The following is a 24,302-nucleotide window of genomic DNA, read 5'->3' on the forward strand; positions in this document are numbered from 1 at the left end:
CGGTAACTTATAATGCTTCACAATGGGTAAGGCAACAAACCATAACATTAAAGTTCCTGACTGACAATAGACAATGATGGCATATTTGACTCCCCAACCACCACTAAAAATAAGTGGCGTTAGTGGTATGACAGCACTGAGACTCTTGCCTCTTGTTGGTTCTCTTCTACTTTTTTCAGGGGGTCACATGTTTGTAAGTGTGAAGTCAAGAAAGACAACTTTTTTCTAATTATCACAGTTGACTTTAGGAACATGCTGCCAATGTCTACTTTGAGACAAATGCTTTAACCCTTTACCAACATATGACATACATTTACGTCATATGCTAGCTCTCTGACTTTGATGCAGGCTCAGTCCCTAAACCTGCATCTTTGCCGGCAGATGATGACTGTGATATTTAGCCATCATCTGCCTCTAATAGCTGCATATGGAGCAGAGCTCGGTCAACTGTTCTTAACCTGTTAAATGCCACTGTCAATCTCTGCCAGTGGCATTTACAGAGCACCAGCAGAGGGGGGCATCACTCTATGCGCCCCATCAATGCAATCGCGGGTCAATGAGTTCCCACGATAGCTAAGGATCTGCTGGAGACCCCCAAGCCTGTCATGCTTCTGGATGGCGTTCATAGTAGGCAGTGATTTTTGCCATATACAGCAATACTATATTATGGTTGTCATCGGATCAGATGATTGCAGGTTGAAGTCCCCTAAGGGGACAAACAAGTACAGTGAAAAGTGGAAAAAATGTTTTTAAAAATATGAAAAAATAAATATATATATATATATATATATATATATATATATATATATATATGTGTATGAGTATATATATATATATATATGTATATATATATATATATTAAAGTTCAAAAACACTTATTTTTACCTATTTAAAAATAAAGAAATGAAAAGAAGCTTAAAAAATGCACATATTGGTATTGGTACGTCAGCAAAAACCCGATCCTTAAAAATATAAAATTAACTAAGTTGATAGGTAAACAGTGTAATAAGAAAAAAAATCTAAACACTAGAATTCCTTTTTTTCAGCTGCCCCAACCCAAAAAATGCAATAGTAGGCGATCAAAACATTGAATCTGTCTCAAATCTTTATCAATAAAAACATCAGCTTGGTGCACAAAAAATAAGCCCTTACACAGCCCCATTGACTAAAAATTGAAAAGGTCTTGGAAAATAGCAACACAAGCAAAATTTTACCACTTAATTAAAAAAAAAAAAGCATATTTGGCATCTATGTAATCGGTTTGACCTGGAGAATCATATTGCAAGGTAATTTTTACCATATAATGAATGCTTTAAACAAAAACACCCATAAAATAATTGTGAAATTGTGCTTTTTGCAATTTTGCCGAATTCGGATTTTTTCCTGCTTTTCAGTACATCACATAATGAAATAAATGAAAAAGTACAACTCGTCCCGCAAAAACAAGCCCCTGTATTGCTATGTCGACGGAAAAATAAAAAAGTTATGGCTCTTGGAAGAGGGAGGGGAAAAAACGGAAACCCAAAAACAGAAAATAGTCATATCGGGAATGGGTTAACCATATTGTTTGACATAGGATCTTTTATGTCATGCAACACTGTGTTTTGTAACTAAAGTATGTTTTTGTTTCCTACTTCTATAGGCGCAGTTGAACGGGTAAAGAAAATTAGAGATTATGCCTTTGTACATTTTAACAATCGTAATGATGCAGTGGAAGCAATGAATATTTTAAATGGCAAGGTATGATGTAAAACACTATGTATAGTATGCATGCTTGTACAGAAGTTGGAATAAATGACATTAATGCTAACGGGTAATAATAAGGGTGCAGGCAATAAAGAAGTAAAAGTTAACTTAGAGCTATGTTCACCTATTTGCACACTACTGTCCTCTTACATTCTCATAGCATGAGTCTCCTACAGCGGCTAAGACAGAAATACTTCAGCTGCATCCCCCTCCTCCTCCATTTAGTGATTACTGTTACAATACATAGATTTTCTTATGGACTGAAGTTAGTAAGTGTTCATAGAGATCTTAAAGAGCTATCCAGGCCTTTTTTTACTATGGGCCTAAAAACTAACAGGCAGGTAGTTGTTAACAGAGGCAACTGGAAAACATTATGGGTATCCAGCCATTTTTTGGTTAAAAAATTGCAAAAAAAATGTATTTGTAGAATTGAATAAAATAGAACATTCCCAGTACTATAGAACAAAAACATACGAGAGCTTTTCCTACATGTTTTGAAATTAATCTCAGTCCTTACTCAAGGAATACCTGCCTGTTGTACCCTGCGACGGCTCAGAGCGGTCACTGATCGCTACACTTCATTAACAGAGCAGCTCTTCGATAGGGTGTGACTGCCGACGTCATGCTGATTGACAGTTGGCTCCCTGCAGTTAGTCAGTGGGGAGCTGGATGTCAATCAGCATGACGTTGGTAGTCACTCCTCGTCAACAGAGCAGTGCGAAAGAGAAGCCGCTGCTCTGTTGAAGTTGCGTCAGTGGAAGCCGCAGAATCGCCGGCAGCAGCGGTCTGTGACAGCTTTGAGCTGGCAGAGATTGGTGACGGGCACAACAGGCAGTTAGTTAAGAGCTACTTGCCTGTTAGTTCTTACAATGCACCTGTGAGTTCTTAGGCGCATTGTAAAACAAAAAAATGGTCCCAAATAACCCCTCTAATTGCAGATCTAGGTTGCTGTAAGGTGAGAAAGATATAACCTTTCCTGAGAAAAAAATATAATATAAATCAAGAATTAATGGATTTATGCCAAGGTTACCTTTACATTGTAGTAGATATGAAAAAAGTCATAATTCATGAGTGCAAGTGTTGCATCCAGTTTGGTTGACCCCTATGTAAGCTCAAGTTAGACAGAGTTTCCCTTCAGTTTGATTGCATCCCTATGCCAATGTGATTCAGATTTACAAACCATATAAACAGTACATATATATGTGCAAATGTCTTATAAGTCTGTGTTTGTAGATCATAGATGGCTCTCCCATAGAAGTAAGCTTGGCTAAACCAGTAGACAAGGACAGTTATGTAAGATATACACGAGGAACTGGAGGAAGAGGTGGATCCGTACAGGGAGAATATGCCTACACAATAGGCCATGTGTATGACCCCACCACAGCCTATCTTGGAGCACCTGTATTCTATGCGCCACCGACCTACACTGCGACTATCCCCAGCTTTCACTTTCCACCTGCCAAAGGCTATGTCAGCAACCGCGGCCTCATCCGACCTCCATCTGTTAGAGGTAACTGCACAGTAACTGAATTCAGTGAATCTATATTAAGTGTAATAAATGCTGGCACTTGTTATTAATTGAGAAGGCAGACCGTGACATGACAATTTAGACATTTAATTAGCTGTTTAGAATCCCACTGCAAGTTAGCTCTATGTAATTTATGTAATTAGAATCCTAATCAGTCACCCTTGTAATATACAGGGAGCAGTTACTAACCTGAAATCCCGCATAATGCGTGTCCGATAATACTTACTTTGTAAATAGATTACAGAGAGTATGAAAAATGACTGCAAATTAATCATTGCTTGTAAAACAGAAGAGAATAAATCGCAACATAGTTTCATATTCTTTATGGAAAATGTGATAATATAGATTGTAATTGCTTTTATTTGGGTTAATTTAAACCAATTTATATAGACCCCTACTGCAGTAATGGAGTCAAACGGCAAAGTGATTGAATTTTGTATAACTAAAAAGCTAAAGAAAAAAAAGCAATAACGCACAATGTTTTCCCCAAAATAGTAATGGCTAACGCAGTTAATTATGACGTCTCATCCTTACATCTAACTCATCTAAAGAACCCAAAATCAACTTTATATTTGCACATCCATATACTTCCATGGTGTATTGTAGGAATATAGATCTTAGGCTAGATCTACAGATGTGGCCTTTCTTAATGGGAATCTGTCAGTAGGATCAACCCTCCTAAGCCGTCTATATGGGTATGTACGTCATGGGAAGCTGAATAAAATGATAGCTTGATATCTGTGATCCGATATCTTTTTCCTGAGAAATCTATTTTTTTCTTAATATGTAACTTAGCCGTTAAGATCTATGGGCCGGACTTAGATCTCCCAGAGAATCTGCCTCCAGGCCTTATTTTAAATGAAAGGGGCATTACCAATGTGAGACATGCAATGATTGACAGTCTGCTCTCCTGATCTACATGTCTCACACTGGTAATGCTCCTTTAAATTTTAAAATAAGCTCTGGAGGCAGATTCTCAGGGAGATCTATGCCCGGCCCATAGATCTTAACAGCTACACATTAAGAAAAATGTAGATTTTTCTGGAATAAGACATCTGACTGCAGATATAAAGGTGACAATTTATTCAACTTTCTATGACCTACATTCCCATATATACATGCCCATATAGACGGCTTAGGAGGGCTGATCAAACATGTTCTCTATGAGAAAGCTACTGCCAAACTCCTCTAGCAGCAGCTTATCTCCAAGAGACCAAAAAAATCAGCTGTTTGACATCTAACAAGTTAGATCTTTCTTCCCCAACATCATGTGTCAGGGAAGAGTTTAGAGGTCCTTATACACAGTAGACTATCAGCTGATCCCGCCGATATCAGCAGGGTTGACCGACTTTAGTCTAATGTTCATGAGGGGCTTTTAATGAAGGAGCTAAGAGCAAAAAAAGCGCAAATAGGGTCTTATCCGAGTATGAATAAAAAATTGAATAAGGTTATGCTAACCTGATAGAGTTGTGTTCACACAAGAATGTCAAGGCATGGAATCACAGATGCTGCAGGTCCACAGGTCTTCTGACTGATAATTCTACGGAATGGAATTAAAATGTGGATTCATCTGATGAAGAGTAAATGTCAATCCATTGTGGAAAAATCCATATTTTAACTCCATTTCATAGGGGTTTTAGGCAGCAGCATGAAGTCAGAGAGCTGTTATTGTAATCAAAAGCAGCTCTCCTATGTAAAAATGACAGGAAAATATTTTTATTAAAAAAAGGCAGGAAAATTTACCATAAAATTACACGAAAAATCATACCTGTCAATAATCCTATAATAATATGTAATTTTAGGCATTAGCTTACATAGTAAGCCAGTCACATGTTGATATACACAATGAACATTTGAACATCCATGTATGGGTTGATATAAGAGAGCACTTTCAGGCTACATGTGTATACAGTCATGAGAAAAACTAAGTACACCTGCTCTGAATTCTATAGTTTTATGTATCAAAAGTCAGACATAATAAAAAAGTTACATATGGTTTTTAGAACATCTTAAAATTAGGTAAAAACAACCTCAGATGAACAACAATACATGACAAAATGCACCGTGTCATTATGTATTTACCAAAAACTAGGCCAAAATGCAGAAACAGTGAGTGAAAAATGAAGTACACCCCACGAATCAATACCTTGTAAAACCACCTTTAGCAGTAATAAACTGAAGTACCGTAATCATTTTTTGTATGACTATCAGTCATACATTTTTCTGGAGAAATTCATTCAGATGGGTTCACAATTGATTACAGTATGTACAGCTTTGGCAAGAACCTAACAGAAGCATTTCAGTTGGGATGAGGACAGGATTGTCGGCCATTACAACATCTTGATTCTTTTCTTTTCCAGCTTTTCTGTTGTAGATTTCCTGTTGTGCTTGTGTGCGACCCCGGCGGGGTTGCTGCAGTAACGGCAGTAGGTCACGGCGGTCCAAGTGCTGGTCTGGTCCAACCGGGGGCGTGCAACAGTCTTTGTCAATTGTGGGGGTTAATAATAAAATAATAAAAAGGTTTGTAACGCCAGTTGGGACATTTGGCTTGGCATGGGCGGGCACTGATGAGGGCCCCTGGGAGTTAAGTGGTGATGAGCAGTGACTGATAATTAACCTTTCCCAACCAGGGATGGCTCCCAGGGGAGTTGGAGCAGGAATGGCTCAGCAGAGAATATTCAGCGTTAGACGGGGTAATAACCAGTTTCTACCTTTTGCTGAAGTTCTGCAAATAGTTCCATAAGCCTCCATACAAATCACATACAGGGTTTTGGTTGGACCTGCACAGTGAGAGCTCAGTTTATTTGATGTGAGGTAATGTAGCGTTTCTGCTGCTAACCATATCTCTAGTAAACCCTTCCTTGAATCCTCAGGGGTCCAAGGTGAACAGTTACTGGATCTGTAATCCCTTCGAGCAAGCAAGCAACGTGAATCCTGTCAGAACACTTATTTCTTCTTGCAACAGTGTTCTTGATTCTATGTGGCTGCTGAGCTCCTGGGCAAAAGTACTCTTCTGCTAGTTATATAAAGACCGAGCAGTCTCTCAGTTTAGCATGGACTCTGGAAGTCTCTGTGCTCTAGGGACTGATACACTGCTTCTTGCAGCTTGTCCTCTGTAGAGAGCACACTTCTTTTCTACACATGGACTTCCATGGTGTTAAATCTTTCTCACACTACAACTTCAGAAGCACCTCCTCCCCCTGAGGGATCATGCACAGCTCCTTGGTTTAGGCAAAAGTGCACGGTCCCTCAGTAAGGGATCGGATACAATGTGTGGATTCAGTAAAACAGCAGAGAAACCAGCCCTCACCATAGCTGGCAATACAAGTAAAAGTACATCACATATGGAGGCATTTTGTGGCACTACAGACACAGGCGCCACACTTGGTATGATAGTTCTGTTGTATGACTCAGTATCAGCCAAACTTTAGCTTCTGTATAGATGGCCTGACTCTAGAATACTTTGCTATATACAGGGCCGGTTTTAGACAAAGTGGGGCCCTGGGCAAAAGTTTAAAGTAGGGCCCTAAATGCTCACATATTGCACCATCACACAGAAACATTTAGCTTGTATTTACATGCGCTGAGTTCAGACAGTTAAATGAAGGCAATCCACAATATTGAAGTCGTTCGACGCTTGTTTCCCGGCCTCTTTACACCGACTAAGGTAGAATGATGGGGACAGAACAATCACTAATAGATCCCCCTACATATCATGGTATCAGCAGCACATCTGCAGTTTATATCTGACGCTGTGCTGCTGAGAACAAGGATTTTTCTTCCGCCATAAACAATCCAATCATCTTTTGAATGAGCAGCATTTTGGTTATTCGTTGGGCGATTGCTGACATTTTTCACATATGAACTCTCATCTGCTCTGCCGGGATTTATAAATGTGAATGCTGCATACACACACAGTATGTGACATATATATTGTATGTTACACACATATGTATACACGCACAAACACACATATGTATTAACACACATAGCACACGCATGTATAAACCAAGCACATACACACATGTATACACAGAGCACATACACAGACACATACACTCACATATACAGTACAGACCAAAAGTTTGGACACACCTTATTTAAATATTTTTCTGCATTTTCATGACTATAAAAATTGTACATTCACACTGAAGGCATCAAAACTATGAATTATCACATGTGGAATTATATACTTAACAAAAAAGTGTGAAACAACTGAAAATATGTCTTATATTCTAGGTTCTTCAAAGTAGCCACCTTTTGCTTTGATGACTGCTTTGCACACTCTTGGCATTCTCTTGATGAGCTTCAAGAGGTAGTCACCGGAAATGGTCTTCACTTCACAGGTGTGCCCTGTCAGGTTTAATAAGTGGGATTTCTTGCCTTATAAATGGGGTTGGGACCATCAGTTGGGTTGTGCAGAAGTCTGGTGGATACACAGCTGATAGTCCTCATGAATAGACTGTTAGAATTTGTATTATGGCAAGAAAAAAGCAGTTAAGTAAAGAAAAACGAGTGGCCATCATTACTTTAAGAAATGAAGGTCAGTCAGTGCGAAAAATTGGGAAAACTTTGAAAGTGTCCTCAAGTGCAGTTGCAAAAACCATCAAGCGCTACGAAGAAACTGGCTCACAGGAGGACCACCCCAGGAAAGGAAGACCAAGAGTCACCTCTGCTTCTGAGGATGAGTTTATCTGAGTCATCAGCCTCAGAAATCGCAGGTTAACAGCAGCTCAGATTAGAGACCAGGTCAATGCCACACAGAGTTCTAGCAGTAGACACATCTCTTCAACACCTGTTAAGAGGAGACTTTGTGCAGCAGGCCTTCATGGTAAAATAGCTGCTAGGAAACCACTGCTAAGGACAGGCAACAAGCAGAAGAGACTTGTTTGGGCTAAAGAACACAAGGAATGGACATTAGACCAGTGGAAATCTGTGCTTTGGTCTGATGAGTCCAAATTTGAGATCTTTGGTTCCAACCACCGTGTCTTTGTGCGACGCAGAAAAGGTGAACAGATGGACTCTACATGCCTCGTACCCACCGTAAAGCATGGAGGAGGAGGTGTGATGGTGTGGGGGTGCTTTGCTGGTGACACTGTTGGGGATTTATTCAAAATTGAAGGCATACTGAACCAGCATGGCTAACGCAGCATCTTGCAGCGGCATGCTATTCCATCCGGTTTGCGTTTAGTTGGACCATCATTTATTTTTCAACAGTACAATGACCCCAAACACACCTCCAGGCTGTGTAAGGGCTATTTGACCAAGAAGCAGAGTGATGGGGTGCTACGCCAGATGACCTGGCCTCCACAGTCACCAGACCTGAACCCAATCGAGATGGTTTGGGGTGAGCTGGACCGCAGAGTGAAAGTAAAAGGGCCAACAAGTGCTAAGCATCTCTGGGAACTCCTTCAAGATTGTTGGAAGACCATTTCCGGTGACTACCTCTTGAAGCTCATCAAGAGAATGCCAAGAGTATGCAAAGCAGTCATCAAAGCAAAAGGTGGCTACTTTGAAGAGCCTAGAATATAAGACATATTTTCAGTTGTTTCACACTTTTTTGTTAACTATATAATTTCCACATGCGTTAATTCATAGTTTTGATGCCTTCAGTGTGAATGTACAATTTTCATAGTCATGAAAGTACAGAAAAATCTTTAAATGAGAAGGTGTGTCTAAACTTTTGGTCTGTACTGTATATGCATGTATACACAGAGCACATACACACATGTACTGAATACAGAGCACATACATACACATATGTCTTCATATAAATATATACCACCAAGAGTCCACATATTCTAGGCTCAACCACACATACAGAGTCACACAGACAGACACACACATGTCAGTTCACATCATTGGACTGTCTGTGTCATACAGGATAGGTTCTCCAGACATAGATGCTATTTGTAACCACTCTGACCAAGAGATGAGGATTCTGAACACAGGACTCATAATATTAATTAAAAATTACCTAAAAATGTTTAATAAAATACAGGTTTCATAAACTGGAGACTGCCGTAAGAAGAATGTTATCAAAATATCATCTAATTAAGTGTAATTTTTAACAAAGGGCTCCTATATACTTCACACTAAAGTCTATTTTACACAAAAAGTTACATTTTAATTATTAAGTACCATCTGGTGTTCTAAAATCCTATGTGTTGGAATATGTTTAGTGCAACAACTCCATACCTGTGAAAAAAAATCCCAGAGGCTCACACACAGAAAAGATCATGTGACTGTGTTCAGTTTCCTGTGTCTGTGCATGAGAGGAGAAGTAGCCTGCTGATGCTGCACAGAGACACTTAAGATATGTATATTCCTGATTCCACAAAGCCTATCATATCTGTACTTGTTTATAGCTAATTAAAGCTTTGTTCTGTTGTCAACACGCTTTGAGAGTATCCTGAATGATCCGCTGCCAACAGGTTATGGGCCCAGCGTGACACAGAACTCCAGCGTAACACAGAAGAGTAACACATCAACAGAAGTCCAAAGTAAAAGAAGCACAGAGCAACAGAGAATATGTCCACAAGCAGGGATCACTGCAAGTTCTCAGTGCAAAGTCTCACCAATCAGAATTATCAATCTTGGAAATTTAAGGTGAAAATGCTGCTCATAAGAGAAGGTACGTGGAAATATACGCAGGAACAAGTGCCTCATCCATTACCAGATGATTGACTAGAGAAGAATCAGAAAGCACAAAGCACTATCTCCCTCAGTGTAGATGATGATCAGATTGTGCATATATGCAAATGTGCCACTGCAAAAGAGATGTGGGATGAATTACAGAAAGTGCATCAAAGGTCAAATCTCAGCAATAAGCTTCATCTCATGAGAAAACTGTATCAGTCTAAGCTAAGTGATGGACAGAATATGCTGGACTATATAAGAAACACTCTAGAGATTGTGAAGCGTCTCAGGGGCATTGGAGAAAAAATTAAAGACTTTTATGTTGCTGTACTACTATTAAGTGGTCTTCCTGAAAATTATGACACACTTGTCACTGCACTAGATGTACGGCCAGATGATGAGCTCACACTAGAATATGTCAAATGCAAGCTTGTAGATGAATTCAAGCGAAAAACACACAATGTAAGCAGCAGTAATGAATCTAGAGCAGAAACAGCATTAAAGACACAGGACTTTCCTAAAAATAAGAGCAATCTAAGGGAAACTCATGAATGTTTTGTCTGTAGAAAGCCCGGCCACCTTAAAGCAGACTGCAGAATTTGGAAAGCAAGAATGAGTCAGCTTAAAAAGCAGAACAGCGATCAAAAGGTGAAAACAGCTGTAGAGGAAAAGTCTGCATGTGTTGAAACTGCATTTAATACCAGTACAGACTCATCTGCAAAGCATGTGTGGTGTATAGACTCTGGTGGTAGCAGCCATATGACGAATAACAAGGATTTCTTCACTGACCTTCATGAAAGCAAGTCAGAAAAGGTCATCTTAGCTAATGGTTAATATATGACTTCAGAAGGAGTAGGAGACGGCTACCTCCACTGTCCAGTTTCCTCAGCACAAAGCAGAAAGATCCCAGTAAAGCATGTTCTTTATGTTCCCAGTCTTGAAAGCAATCTTCTGTCAGTAAAGAAGCTTACACAAAAAGGGAATATAGTTACTTTTAAAGATAACAGCTGCATTATATCAAAGAAGGGTCACACTCTTGCAAGGGGAAAAATCCAAAATGAACTTTATCAGCTAAAATGCAAAGAAAGAGTATACAGTCCTAGACAAGATCTGCATAAGAACTGTATTCATATTTGGCACAGACGTCTTTTGCACAGAGACCCAGAAGCAATAAGGAAGCTAGGTCAACTTGCAAATGGTGTGGAAATCAAGCAACGTAGTCAAATGATGAAGTGCACTAGATGTCTTAAAGGGAAAATGTCCAAAAAATCCTTTCCTAAAGTAAGCACCACTAGATCTGCACAGCCACTGGATTTGATACACACAGATGTTTGCGGTCCAATGAGTGTTCAAACTCCAAGCAAGAAGAGATATTTTCTCACATTTATTGATGTCTACTCCAGATATACAGTCGCCTACCTGCTTCACAGTAAGGTTGAAGTTCCACAGAAACTTAAAGAATATCTTGCCGTAGTATTTAACAAATTTGAAAGAATGCCAAAAGCCCTGCGTGCAGATAATGGGACTGAATATACAAGTGATAAGGTGCAAACCATTTTGAAAAAGAATGGAATCGTGTTCCAGACTACCATCCCATACAACCCAGAGCAGAATGGCATTGCAGAGAGAAAGAACCGCACTCTCTGTGAAAGTGGAAGAAGTATGTTGTTTGATGCGAATCTACCTACAACGCATTGGGGAGAAGTCATCACGACAGCTTGCTATCTTCAAGGTAAACTCCATATAAGCTATGGAACTGTGAGAATCCTAGCCTGAAGCACCTAAGGATATTTGGAAGCAAAACGTTTGTGTATGTTCCCAAAGAAAAACGTTCCAAGTGGGAATCACATGGAAAGCAAGGAGTCCTGGTGGGCTATAGCGAAGCTCAAAAGGGATGCAGAATCTTGCACCCAGAGACCAACACAGTAACAATCAGCAGAGATGTAGTGATTTCAGTTTCACTCAAATTCCATGAAGTTACACCAGTCATTCAAGCCAAGAAACAAGAATCTTAATCACCAAACCCAGACACTGAAAAAGAAAACACTGAAGTCTGGATAAGCTCTGAAGCCAGCAAGAAAGAAACAGAAGAACCAAGTCAACCTCCAGTCAGGAGATCAGAAAGACCAAACAAAGGTATCCGAGCTAGACGCCTTTCTTATATGGTCAGAACACTTCCCGACCCAGAGCCACAGTCATGGCAAAAGATGCAAAAACTGCCTGTCCACGAGAAGCAGAATATGTGTCAGCTGTGAGAAGATTAGTGCAAGGACCAAACACATCGATGACTTAGTAGAACGTGGTGTACTAGAGTTTGTTTATTGCAAGTCTGACAAGATGTTAGCTGATGGTATGACAATACCATTGCTAAGAGCCAAGTTTGAGGACTTCAGAACTGCAATGGGACTAACAGGATAAGTAGTTGTTGAGTGGGGGTGTTGGAATATGTTTAGTGCAACAACTCCATTCCTGTGTATGTAAATGTTCTATTGCTAGGTTTGTGTATTGTCTATAAAGTAAAAAAAAACTCCCAGAGGCTCACACACAGAAAAGACAATGTGACTGTGTTCAGTTTCCTGTGTATGTGCATGAGAGGAGAAGCAGCCTGCTGATGCTGCACAGAGACACTTAAGATATGTATATTCCTGATTCCACAAAGCCTATCATATCTGTACCTGTTTATAGCTATTTATATTGTCAACACGCTATGAGAGTATCCGGAATGATCCGCTGCCAACACTATGACAACACTTCCTGTCTTGTGTTGTTATGGAGTCACTAGGGTGCTCACTAGTGGAAATGTTGAACTTATTGCCTTGCAAGTTCTGCCTGATAACTGTCCACACATTTAGGAATTAAGGAGGTACCCTAACGCTAATTACATTTACTAGATGATTTTTTGTTTGTTAGTAAACCCATCTTGAACATTTGAAGAATGAAGCCTGCAGGGGGCGCTCATGCTGCTATTATATAGCTATTACAAGGATTTTAACCCCTTCACACCCTGATGATTTTCGTTTTTGTTTTTTCCTCCCCTTCTTCCAAGAGCCATAACTTTATGTTCCCATCCACAAAACCGTATCAGGACTTCTTTTTTGCAGGACAAGGTGTACTTTTGAATGTCACCTTTCATGCTACCACATAGTGCACTGGAAAACGGGAAAACAATTCCAGTTGCAATGAAATTGCAAAAAAAGTGCAATTCCACAATAGTTTTTTTATTTACTATGTTCACAATATGGTAAAACTAACATGGCAATATGATTTCCCAGGTCAGGATGACTACGCAGATACCAAACACGTATAGTTTTTTTTTTAAAGTGGTGAAAAGAAAATCAGAAATTTGTAAAAAAAAAAAAAAAAAAAGTGCTTTTGTTGCTATATTCCAGGCCCATAACGTTTTACATTTTTTGGGATATGGGGCAGGGTGAGGACTTATTTTTTGCACCCAGAGCTGATATTTTTATTGATACCGTTTTGGGGTAGATATATTTTCATTGCCTCTTATATCATTTTACTGCACTGTTGCGTTGGCCAAAACAACGTAATTTTTTTTGTTTCGATTTTTTTCTCATTACGCCATTTACCGATCGGATTAATTTACTTTATATTTTGATAGATCAGACTTTTTCAAATGCAGCAATACCAAATTTTTCTTCATTGTTTTCTTTTTAATGTGGTAAAAGGGGTATGATTTGAACTCTGTTTTTTTAAATTTTACTTTTTTTTAAAAAAAAACAACCTTTTTTTTTTTTACTCTATTTAATAATCCCCTTAGAGAGCTTTAAGCTGTGATTGTCTGATCGCTTGTACTATACATAGCACTGCTATGTGTAGAGAAAATGACAATTTCCAATGAATGCCGGCCATGAGCCGGCGTTCACAGGAGAATCATAATGGCAGGCATGGGGGTCATTAGCTGACATTGAACAGCAGCATCTACTTGTACCCACTTACTGACCCACTTGCAGTAAGGGTGTACTTATTTTTGGACAAACTGCTTCTGCTTTTTAGCTTGGTTTTTGACAGCATAATGTAATTTGTCTTATGTTATTGTTCTACTTAGGTTGTGTTTACCTAATTTTGAGACCTTCTAAGGACCAGATGTGTTTTTTTATTATGTCCTGATTAGTGATGAGCGAGTATGTTTTGTTAACCATTTCGCCGAGTATGCTCGGGTGAGCACTAGTCCTGATATGTAAAATCATAGAATGCAAAATGGATGTACTTAGATTTAATCATTACTCTATGTGTACATGTTTATATAATTGAACTGCAATTATTGAGCTCTACACAAGTTCTTAGAACCTTTTCTTTAAGCTATATAAAATGAGATTTTGCAGCCAAGAGTTCCTTGGGTCTAGAGCTTAGGCTAGTCATCCTTATATTGAAATATATGCCATGTCTTGCATTCACGCTATGTCAGGATAAATCTTTTGATGTTTTTTAATTCTTTCCTTAATTAGTAAAAGAGGATCTGTTAGTTTTCCTGACATGTCTGTTTAGTAAATATCTATTTAGTCTGGAAAATATTTTTTGATGTCTCTCATCTGTGTTGTCTCTCTGATATTCCTTTAGGAATTGTATAATTAAATTGTCACTTTCGCACTGACACTCCTCTTATGCAGGGATGTGGCCTGCAGTGTTAGAATATATAAGGACACGCCCCTTTGGCAAAGGAAATTGTAACATAAAGTTGTCAAATTATTCATACATTCCCTAGAGGAATAGCAGAATATCATACAATGCACATTTGTAAAAACAATCATTTCTTTATATGATATTGACCATGAAAAAAAATATTTTTGTATGATTGTATTGAACATATATGACAGGATTTAGATATTCGCCTAAATTACTTATTCAAGGAGCTAAACGCCACTATGGATTCCATAGGTGCCTCGTGATCACAGCTCCAATTTATTATAATGTGATCACCTAAATTTTCTAATTCATCAGGATGAGGAATAATATTGGTGATCTACAGCTCTAATATACTAATGCTGCTTGTGCATAATCTGGACAGTACAATATGTGTTTAAAGCAATTAAAATGCTGTAATTTGTGCAATAATTTCATAGAAAGTTGGAACTAGCGCGTGTTAAACATCTACTGAACAATGGAGGACAAATATCTGAAGAAGGACATTACACCTTTATCATAGAAAACTGGGTTCTTAAAATTTCCAGTTTTTCCACTTAACAGCTTGATACTTAGCTGACATTTTGTCTGGTTAAGAAGAGGAGAAATATACAGTATTTATGGTCATATTGGATTCCTAATAATGTTACTCTGGCCACATGGGGCGCTCTTCCTTTTATCTATAGTAGATAGCATTTTACTGCATGCTGGAAAGTTTTTCCGTATGGCAGCTACTATATTTTAGTTTAAGACTCGCTGACTGTGACTCCATTGTTTCAGGCATGTTCAATGCTCATGGCGCCAGCTTCTTTATTATAGCGTGAATCTGGGTGATTTTCTGCTGATTTGATTCAGTTTAACGCCTTCTTACATTCCTAGAAATTTACATGAGTGTACCTGTAGGGGCTGCGGGCGTTAGAGGACTGGGAGGACGGGGATACCTGGCATATACTGGTCTGGGCCGAGGATGTCTGGGATACCAGATGAAAGGAGACAAGAGAGAAGAGAAACTCTATGATATTTTACCAGGAATGGAGCTCACACCCATGAGTGCTGTGGCTTTAAAACCACAGGGCATCAAACTGGCATCACAGGTAAGATGAATTATTTGTGTCGTTTTTAACCAATTACTGGAACAGATTTAAGGAAAAACACATAATATAATACACTGTGGATCCGACTCATCAAAGTGTTAATGCCAAATTTCATAAAACACTTGGAAAAGTTGCAACATTTTTGCGACTTTGTGTTTTCACAATAGTTTTGGCCAGCTCCAACAGAAAAGGCAGTGGTTAGACGTGCATGGCTCATCTAATTCATGACGAGCAGTGGTATACCTTATACCACAAATCTTACTCCAGTCTGCAACTGGAGTGGGATTTGTGGCAAGGCGCATTGGGGCGCATGCCACTGTTAAGATGTGTCTTATTTATTAAGAGGTCTATTAAATCAGGCGCCTCTAACTCCAAATCGCACCCTCATCAAGTCTGGCGTGAAGAATGCCAATCTTGATGAATTGGGGCCAATGTCTCAAAAGTATTAAGACACACTTCTTAAAGAGGTTATCTGGGACTATTTAATTTTTTTACTACGGTTCTAAGAACTTACAGGCAGTTAGTTGCTAACTATCTGAGTGTTATGCCCGGTGCTGATCTCTGCTGGCAAATAGCGGTCACAGACCACTTCTGCCAGTGATTCCGCGGCTTCCACTGATGTCACGTTGTCGACAGAGCAGCGACTTCTCTTCTCTGTTAACAGGGCATGACTGCCGACATCATGCTGATGGACAGCCGGCTCCCCGCTGTCTAACTGCGGGGAGCCAGCTGTCAATCAGCATGACGTTGGCAGTCACTCTCCATCGACAGAGCAGCCTAGAAGAGGAAGAGATTCTCAGCTGACGTGGACCTACTGAATCACTGGCAGGAACAGTTTATGACCTCTCTGAGCCAGTGCCAGGCAGAAAAGACACGTATAAAGATACTATCCCCGGTATATTGAACCAAAAAAGACATGGGTGGTTGTTATTACCAGAGATGGCGTTTTAGTGATAGTCTATGACTAATACACTTCAATAAGACCCATAGAAACAAAAGGGATAGGAAAACAAACTATATTTATTAAATCATTATAATGCATACAATAAATCACAACGTCGACACTGGTGAAAAAACAGCTGATAACTGAGCAGGAAAAAATGGATGGAAAAAGACCCTGCTCAGGAGACAGTATCTCCCTCCAAATTGTCCCCCATACAAATTCATAATAGGCAATAAACTAGATCATGTACATAAATCCATAGGTGCATATATGCCAAACATATATAGTTAATATACAATCATATACAGTGGTGGCCAAAAGTATTGGCACCCCTGCAATTCTGTCAGATAATACTCAGTTTCTTCCTGAAAATGATTGCAATCACAAATTCTTTGGTCTTATTATCTTTATTTAATTTGCTTGCAAGGAAAAAACACAAAAGAGAATGAAGCAAAAATCAAATCATTGATCATTTCACACAAAACTCCAAAAATGGACCAGACAAAAGTATTGGCACCCTCAGCCTAATACTTGGTTGCACAACCTTTAGCCAAAATAACTGCGAACAACCGCTTCCGGTAACCATCAATGAGTTTCTTACAATGCTACAATGCTCTGCTGGAATTGTAGACCATTCTTCTTTGGCAAACTGCTCCAGGTCCCTGATATTTGAAGGGTGCCTTCTCCAAACTGCCATTTTGAGATCTCTCCACAGGTGTTCTATGGGATTCAGGTTTGGACTCATTGCTGGCCACCTTAGAAGTCTCCAGTGCTTTCTCTCAAACCATTTTATAGTGCTTTTGGAAGTGTGTTTTGGGTCATTGTCCTGCTGGAAGACCCATGACCTCTGAGGGAGACCCAGCTTTCTCACACTGGGCCCTACATTATGCTGCAAAATTTGTTGGTAGTCTTCAGACTTCATAATGCCATGCACACGGTCAAGCAGTCCAGTGCCAGAGGCAGCAAAGCAACCCCAAAACATCAGGGAACCTCCGCCATGTTTGACTGTAGGGTCCGTGTTCTTTTCTTTGAATGCCTCTTTTTTTTTCCTGTACACTCTATGTTGATGCTTTTTCCCAAAAAGCTCTACTTTTGTCTCATCTGACCAGAGAACATTCTTCCAAAACGTTTTAGGCTTTCTCAGGTAAGTTTTGGCAAACTCCAGCCTGGCTTTTTTATGTCTCGGGGTAAGAAGTGGGGTCTTCCTGGGTATCCTACCATACAGTCCCTTTTCATTCAGACGCCGACGGATAGTACGGGTGGACACTGTTGTACCCTCGGACTGCAGGGCAGCTTGAACTTGTTTGGATGTTAGTCGAGGTTCTTTATCCACCATCCGCACAATCTTGCGTTGAAATCTCTCGTCAATTTTTCTTTTCCGTCCACATCTAGGGAGGTTAGCCACAGTGCCATGGGCTTTAAACTTCTTGATGACACTGTGCACGGAAGACACAGGAACATTCAGGTCTTTGGAGATGGACTTGTAGCCTTGAGATTGCTCATGCTTCCTCACAATTTGGTTTCTCAAGTCCTCAGACAGTTCTTTGGTCTTCTTTCTTTTCTCCATGCTCAATGTGGTACACACAAGGACACAGAACAGAGGTTTAGTCAACTTTAATCCATGTTAACTGGCTGCAAGTGTGATTTAGTTATTTCCAACACCTGTTAGGTGCCACAGGTAAGTTACAGGTGCTGTTAATTACACGAATTAGAGAAGCATCACATGATTTTTCAAACAGTGCCAATACTTTTGTCCACCCCCTTTTTTAGGTTTGGTGTGGAATTATATCCAATTTGGCTTTAGGACAATTCTTTTTGTGTTTTTTCATTGAAGACAAATTAAATGAAGATAATAATACCAAAGAATTTGTGATTGCAATCATTTTCAGGAAGAAACTGAGTATTATCTGACAGAATTGCAGGGGTGCCAATACTTTTGGCCACCACTGTATGTAGAAGTAGGCAGGATATCAGTGCACTTAAATACAGGCTATATATACATATATATATACACTGCTCAAAAAAATAAAGGGAACACTCAAATAACACATCCTAGATCTGAATGAATGAAATATTCTCATTGAATACTTTGTTCTGTACAAAGTTGAATGTGCTGACAGCAAAATCACACAAAAATCATCAATGGAAATCTAATTTATTAACCAATGGAGGCCTGGATTTGGAGTCAGCCCCAAAATTAAAGTGGAAAAACACACTACAGGCTGATCCTACTTGTGAGACCATATTTCTGGTGCGGTTGGCCCTGGGTTCCTCCTAATGCAGGACAATGCCAGACCTCATGTGGCTGGAGTGTGTCAGTAGTTCCTGCAAGATGAAGGTAACGCGCCCCCTGGGCCAGTGTTGTTGGGGATACCCGGAGCCGGATCAGATGGGGGTTGTAGTCTCCGAGTGGCTGTGACCCGGTCCGTGCCCAGGGTGTCAAGCTCAGTGTGTGGCAGTCCTTATGATGTTACTAGATGTTCTTTTGTGTCGACTACGCCACCCGTTGATTTGCGGTCAATACGGCCGCCGCTGCAGCAGGGTCCGCTGAGGCTGGTGATGTATGTGCAGCTCGGGTAGTATAACCCCCAACGGGAGGGGTATAGCCTCAGGGGGTCAGTTGCAGAGGATGGGGGTTGTGATGGTGCAGCGAGGATTGAAATGAGACTCAGAGTCGGGCTGTGCAGTTCAGGGTTTGTTTACTTACTGCAGTTGTTCTGGTCACTCCGGCCTTAAGTGACCACCCGAGCCGTGCTGCGTCCACCAGGTCCTGGACTCAGCCAACCCCCAGGTGATTCTGGAGCGTGGTCCTGAGCTCCCTTTCTGTCCTGTCCTCTTCTCTGGCCTTCCCCACCAGGGATCCACCTATGTCCGGCTCCCTCGGGCCTCTTGGTGGTAAACCCTTGTCTCTGGGTTCCCTGACCCTATTCCTGGTCTGCCTTCCGGGTGGATTTAGTGGGTGATCGTGGCAGATCGGTCCTGCCCACGACCTCCGGTTCCTGGCTAAGGTGTGCTGTAGCCTCTGCCAGCTTGGGATCCGGTACCCTGTTGCCAACTCTTCACCCTCTGGTCTAATTTGGGCTCTTGGAGTTCCTTCTTTCTCCCCCTCTGGGTCCTTCTTTCTCCTCTCTCTCTCTGGGCCTTGGAGCTGCTCTTCTCCTCTGCTCTGCTTCTCTGACTCAACTCTGACAGACTGACCTCACTCTGCAAAAGACCCTGTCCTAAGATGGTGCCCACCTTATATACTCCCTCTATGTGTGAGCTCAGGTGACCAGCACCCAATGAGCTCCTAGCACTACCCAGACTGCTCCCCCTATCTGCCCCTACACTACTGGGATGTTCCACCCCCCTCCCACTCCAGCCAGGAACAGACACTGTCGTACCTGCACATTTCTCTAGTGGGAGTACCATCGGTCTGTTCCTCGGAAATGGGATGTGTGTAGTGCATGCAGCCAACTGAGCTCAGTTCCACACTCCATCCTTACCCGGGAGTGGAATACCACACCTCTGGCTTGAGGTGTAATACCCCTGTAGCAGCCGAATCCTCAGGGTGCTACAAAGGCATTGAAGCTATGGACTGGCCCGCCCGTTCCCCAGACCTGAATCCGATTGAGCATATCTGGGACATCATGTCTCGTTCCATCCACCAACGTCACGTTGCACCACAGACTGTCCAGAAGTTGGCGGATGCTTTAGTCCAGGTCTGGGAGGAGATCCCACAGGAGACCATCCGCAACCTCATCAGGAGCATGCCCAGGCGTTGTAGGGAAGTCATAGAGGCACGTGGAGGCCACACACAATACTCAGCCTCATTTTGACTTGTTTTAAGGACATTACATCAAAGTTGGATCAGCCTGTAGTGTGTTTTTACACTTTAATTTTGGGGGTGACTCCAAATCCAGGCCTCCATTGGTTAATAAATTTGATTTCCATTGATGATTTTTGTGTGATTTTGTTGTCAGCACATTCAACTTTATACAGAACAAAGTATTCAATGAGAATATTTCATTCATTCAGATCTAGGATGTGTTATTTGAGTGTTCCCTTTATTTTTTTGAGCAGTGCATATATAATACATCATTAGTATCCCATAGGAGCAGACAGATATCGCCCTCTGTATTTATATTATCAAAGCAGTATTTGGAATACAAAGGTAAATAGCCTAGGCATCAGCACCCATAGTCTGACATAGTCAGCTTGTATAAAGATGGTGGGCTGCAGAGATGAAATTATAAGTTTGTGCAGGGGTCCATAGATCTCAACAACAATAACTGTATGAGGATATAAAGCTTAAATAGCAGTACCTTGAGACATCCTGAACACAGTGTGGGAGACACTGGAGGGAGAGTGGGAGAACCTCAACGCGCGTTTCGCCTGCTTCGCTTCTGATGAAGATCCTGCCAAACACTTAAAACAATGGATTGTCTGCCTGAAAACAAATAAAGTAGATAGTCTAAAGCCCCAATTCATGAAGACCAGCGATGCTCACACCAGTCTTGATGAGGGGGCGTATTGGAGTCAAATGCTCCTGATTCATTAAAAGGCGCATGCCTACAAATCCGGAGCGACAAATGGCGTGAGCAGTGTGGGACTGGGGTGCCAAGAGCCCACCAGTAACCAACTCCAGGGCCCCACTTTTCATCTACATGCAAATGTGACATTATCCTCAATCACAAATTTATTTAACAATGAACTGGGTAGATTGTTATATGAATAAGATGCTGCCTTTGTCTGTACATAGTGATTCCAGTATATTGTGCCAATTGCTGCTCATATTAGAGGCTGGTGGCCCAATCTAGAACAGGGGCCCACTGGAGGATTCTCCTGTGGGCAAGTACAAACCTGGGTGTGAGTCTTGCCACAATCTTACTCCAGTCAGGAACTGAAGTAAGATTTTTCACATAAGGCATATAGCTCTTCATGGACTAGACGAGCTATGATGTCCTGCTCCTGTTGTGTCCCTGTCGGACAAGAAAAAACCAAAACTTCACAGAAAAATCACAAATCTTTGATGAATTGGGGCCTAAATATTTTATTCAGCTTTACATAATCTATTAAGAGAAATGGTAATGTACTCAGTATGTTTTAGAGTATTTTCAAGTGCAGGATTATCACCCTCTTATAAGGCTACCCTTTTTCTTTACATATCTAATATGTACAGTTCTGTACAAAGGTTTAGGTGGTAAATAGTGGAAAAATGCTTCAAAGTAAGGATGTTTTCTAAAATAGAAGTGTTAACAAAGCATTTAACAAAATGCAAAGTGAATGAGCAAAATAAATCAAACAATATTTGGTGTGACCCCCCCCCCATTCTGTTTTAAAATGGCATCAAAGCATCTAAGCTTCTAAGTACACTTACACCACAATTTTTTAAGAACTCGGCAGGAGGTTGTTCCAAACATCTCAGAGAACTGACCACTGATCATCTGTGGATGTTGCTTATGCAAATCCTTCTGTCTCTTCATGTAATCCTAGACAGACTCTATGATGTTGAGATCAGGGCTCAGTGGGGGCCATATCATTACCTCTAGGACTGCTTGTCTTTCTTGACACTGAAGATAGTTTTTAACGATATTGGTGCTGGCACTGCTATTCATAAGGCTATGTGCCCACGATGCTCTGGATTTTTCCTGAGCATTTCTGCATCTCCCTGGCAGAAAAAATGGATGCGGATTGTACATGCGTTTTTTTCAGCCAGGGACAAGCGTTTGTCACGCGTTTTGCACATGCGATTTCGCATGCAGGTTGTCAAGCGCTTTCCAAGCGATTTTAGCATCACTTGGAAAACTGCTTGACTACTTGGTCACACTATGTAAATCCATGCAACCGGCATGGATTTTATATAGTGTGACCAAGTTAGTTAAAAAAAATGTAAAAAAAAATTAAATAAAAAAAATCATTATACTTACCTTCCGCTGGCCCCCGGTCTCCTTCTCTGGTCTCCCCGGTGGCTCGCGGTGGTGTAAAAGGACCTTCCATGTCGTCATTTAGTCATGTGACAGGTCACGCGACCGCCGACGTCAGCAGTCGCGTCACCCGTCACATGACTAAATGACGTAATGGAAGGTCCTTTTAGACCATCGAAAGCTGCTGGGGAGCCAGGACACATCACTAAGGAGACTGGGGGCCATCAGAAGGTAAGTATAATTTTTTTTTTATTTTAAATTCTTTTTTTTTTGCAGGTACTATGGTACCCGGGTCTGGATGAGAGTCTCCTCTTCTCCAAACCCGGGTACCATCCGCACATTGAATCGCTTAATATCCGCATGTGCACATGTAGTCATGAGGATATTAAGCGATTCAATACAAGTCAATGGGGGCAAAAACGCCGCGCTTACGCAAAATAATTGGTAGTGCTGCGGATTTTTCCGCAATGATAATCCGCAGCAGAAATCTCCGCAGCATGTGCACAGCACATGCGGATTATCATTGGGGAACATGGCAGACCTTCTACCAAGCGTTTTTTTAAGCGTTTCTGTGGCGGAATTGCTGCTGTGGAAACGCTTTAAAAACTCATAGTGGGCACACAGCCTAATACTTTAGTATCCGCATGTGTTATAGCAGTGCCTGTGGAAACATACAGAACAGAGCCCTGCATAGTACACTGCTATCATCTGATAGTTGAGCAGATTATGAGCATGATCTCTAAATTGGACTGTGGCTTAATAGGTATATTCAACTTATTAAAGTCCTTAGGGGACATTGTTTGGTAAAATATGACATTACACTAAATAAACATCTAATGATTGGTCCCCTGTGAAATGGGTAATAAGTACTGTGTATATAGGGACATCACATACATTAAGCTATTGAGGATGACTGACTGTGAATAGTGATACAGAACAGGGTGGTTTATATATAGTGAGGAGATCTGATAGCCCCTGATACAAGGTGGATAATATAAGCCAGCAGCGGCTTGCAGTGTAGATAAATGGGGGATTTTGATACCCCTTCATATCTGTTGCTATGGTGAACAGGATGTGTACTGAATACCCTCATATTGGTCTATTCGTCTCCTGCCACATAGGTGACAAAATGCGTTGAGATATAGATACAAAGAATTTAAAGGAAATCGGTCAGCAGGTTTTTGCTATGTAATTTGAGGACAACATGAAGTTGGGGCTGAGACACAGATTTCTTCCATGTGTCACTAATTAGGCTGTGTGTGTTGTTGTTAACCTACAATGAAGGTTTTATGACCAGGAGATTATCACTGCTGGACTACAAGCTCCCATGAGCCCTGGTCCAACCGTGCCCCCTCCTCTGATAAGTAGCTCACTGTCACTATACAATGCACATAGAGAGCCTGATGTGGGCGGGGTTAGCTTCCTCAGCTCTGCTGCATGCTACATCTAAAAACTCTGATTTTGTCACACCTGCTGTACCCAGTAATCTAAGGGACACATCGTTGGAATCAGGGTCTCTTTCCCTACATTATGCTGCTCTCAGATGAGGTAGCAAAAACTTGCTGACAGATTCCCTTAAATTACAAGAGGATATAAACTTTTCAGTGAAAGGTTAAATATTTATTGTATTCATTCATATTGTACACTAGTCAGTTCCACATGATTGTTTTTATGAGATTTTAGGTATTTTATTAATGGTGAATAGTGATATCCTATAAAGATGGAGAGTTGCATATGTGTGTGCACAATATGTTGTCTCATTATTTTGAATATAGTAATAAAGGTTACATTTTATGGATAATTAA

At 40.7% G+C, this 24,302-nt stretch overlaps 1 protein-coding gene across 3 annotated transcripts in view; it reads left to right on the forward strand.

Annotated features, from left to right (window-relative positions):
* The window catches only part of A1CF (APOBEC1 complementation factor), a 91,807-nt gene that overhangs the window by 57,025 nt on the left and 10,480 nt on the right, over positions 1-24,302 (forward strand). For 2 of the 3 annotated variants that reach the window (XM_073685494.1, XM_073685496.1), the window contains 3 exons: positions 1,643-1,740; positions 2,980-3,256; positions 15,434-15,648. In XM_073685494.1, the coding sequence (XP_073541595.1) occupies positions 1,643-1,740; positions 2,980-3,256; positions 15,434-15,648 (590 nt within the window). The remainder of the gene's footprint in view (positions 1-1,642; positions 1,741-2,979; positions 3,257-15,433; positions 15,649-24,302) is intronic. The other variant, XM_073685495.1, reaches the window with a different exon arrangement.

This window comes from Phyllobates terribilis, unplaced genomic scaffold (assembly GCF_046119375.1).
Source record: "Phyllobates terribilis strain yellow unplaced genomic scaffold, ASM4611937v1 Scaffold_5__5_contigs__length_657084704, whole genome shotgun sequence".
Lineage (NCBI taxonomy): Eukaryota > Metazoa > Chordata > Amphibia > Anura > Dendrobatidae > Phyllobates > Phyllobates terribilis.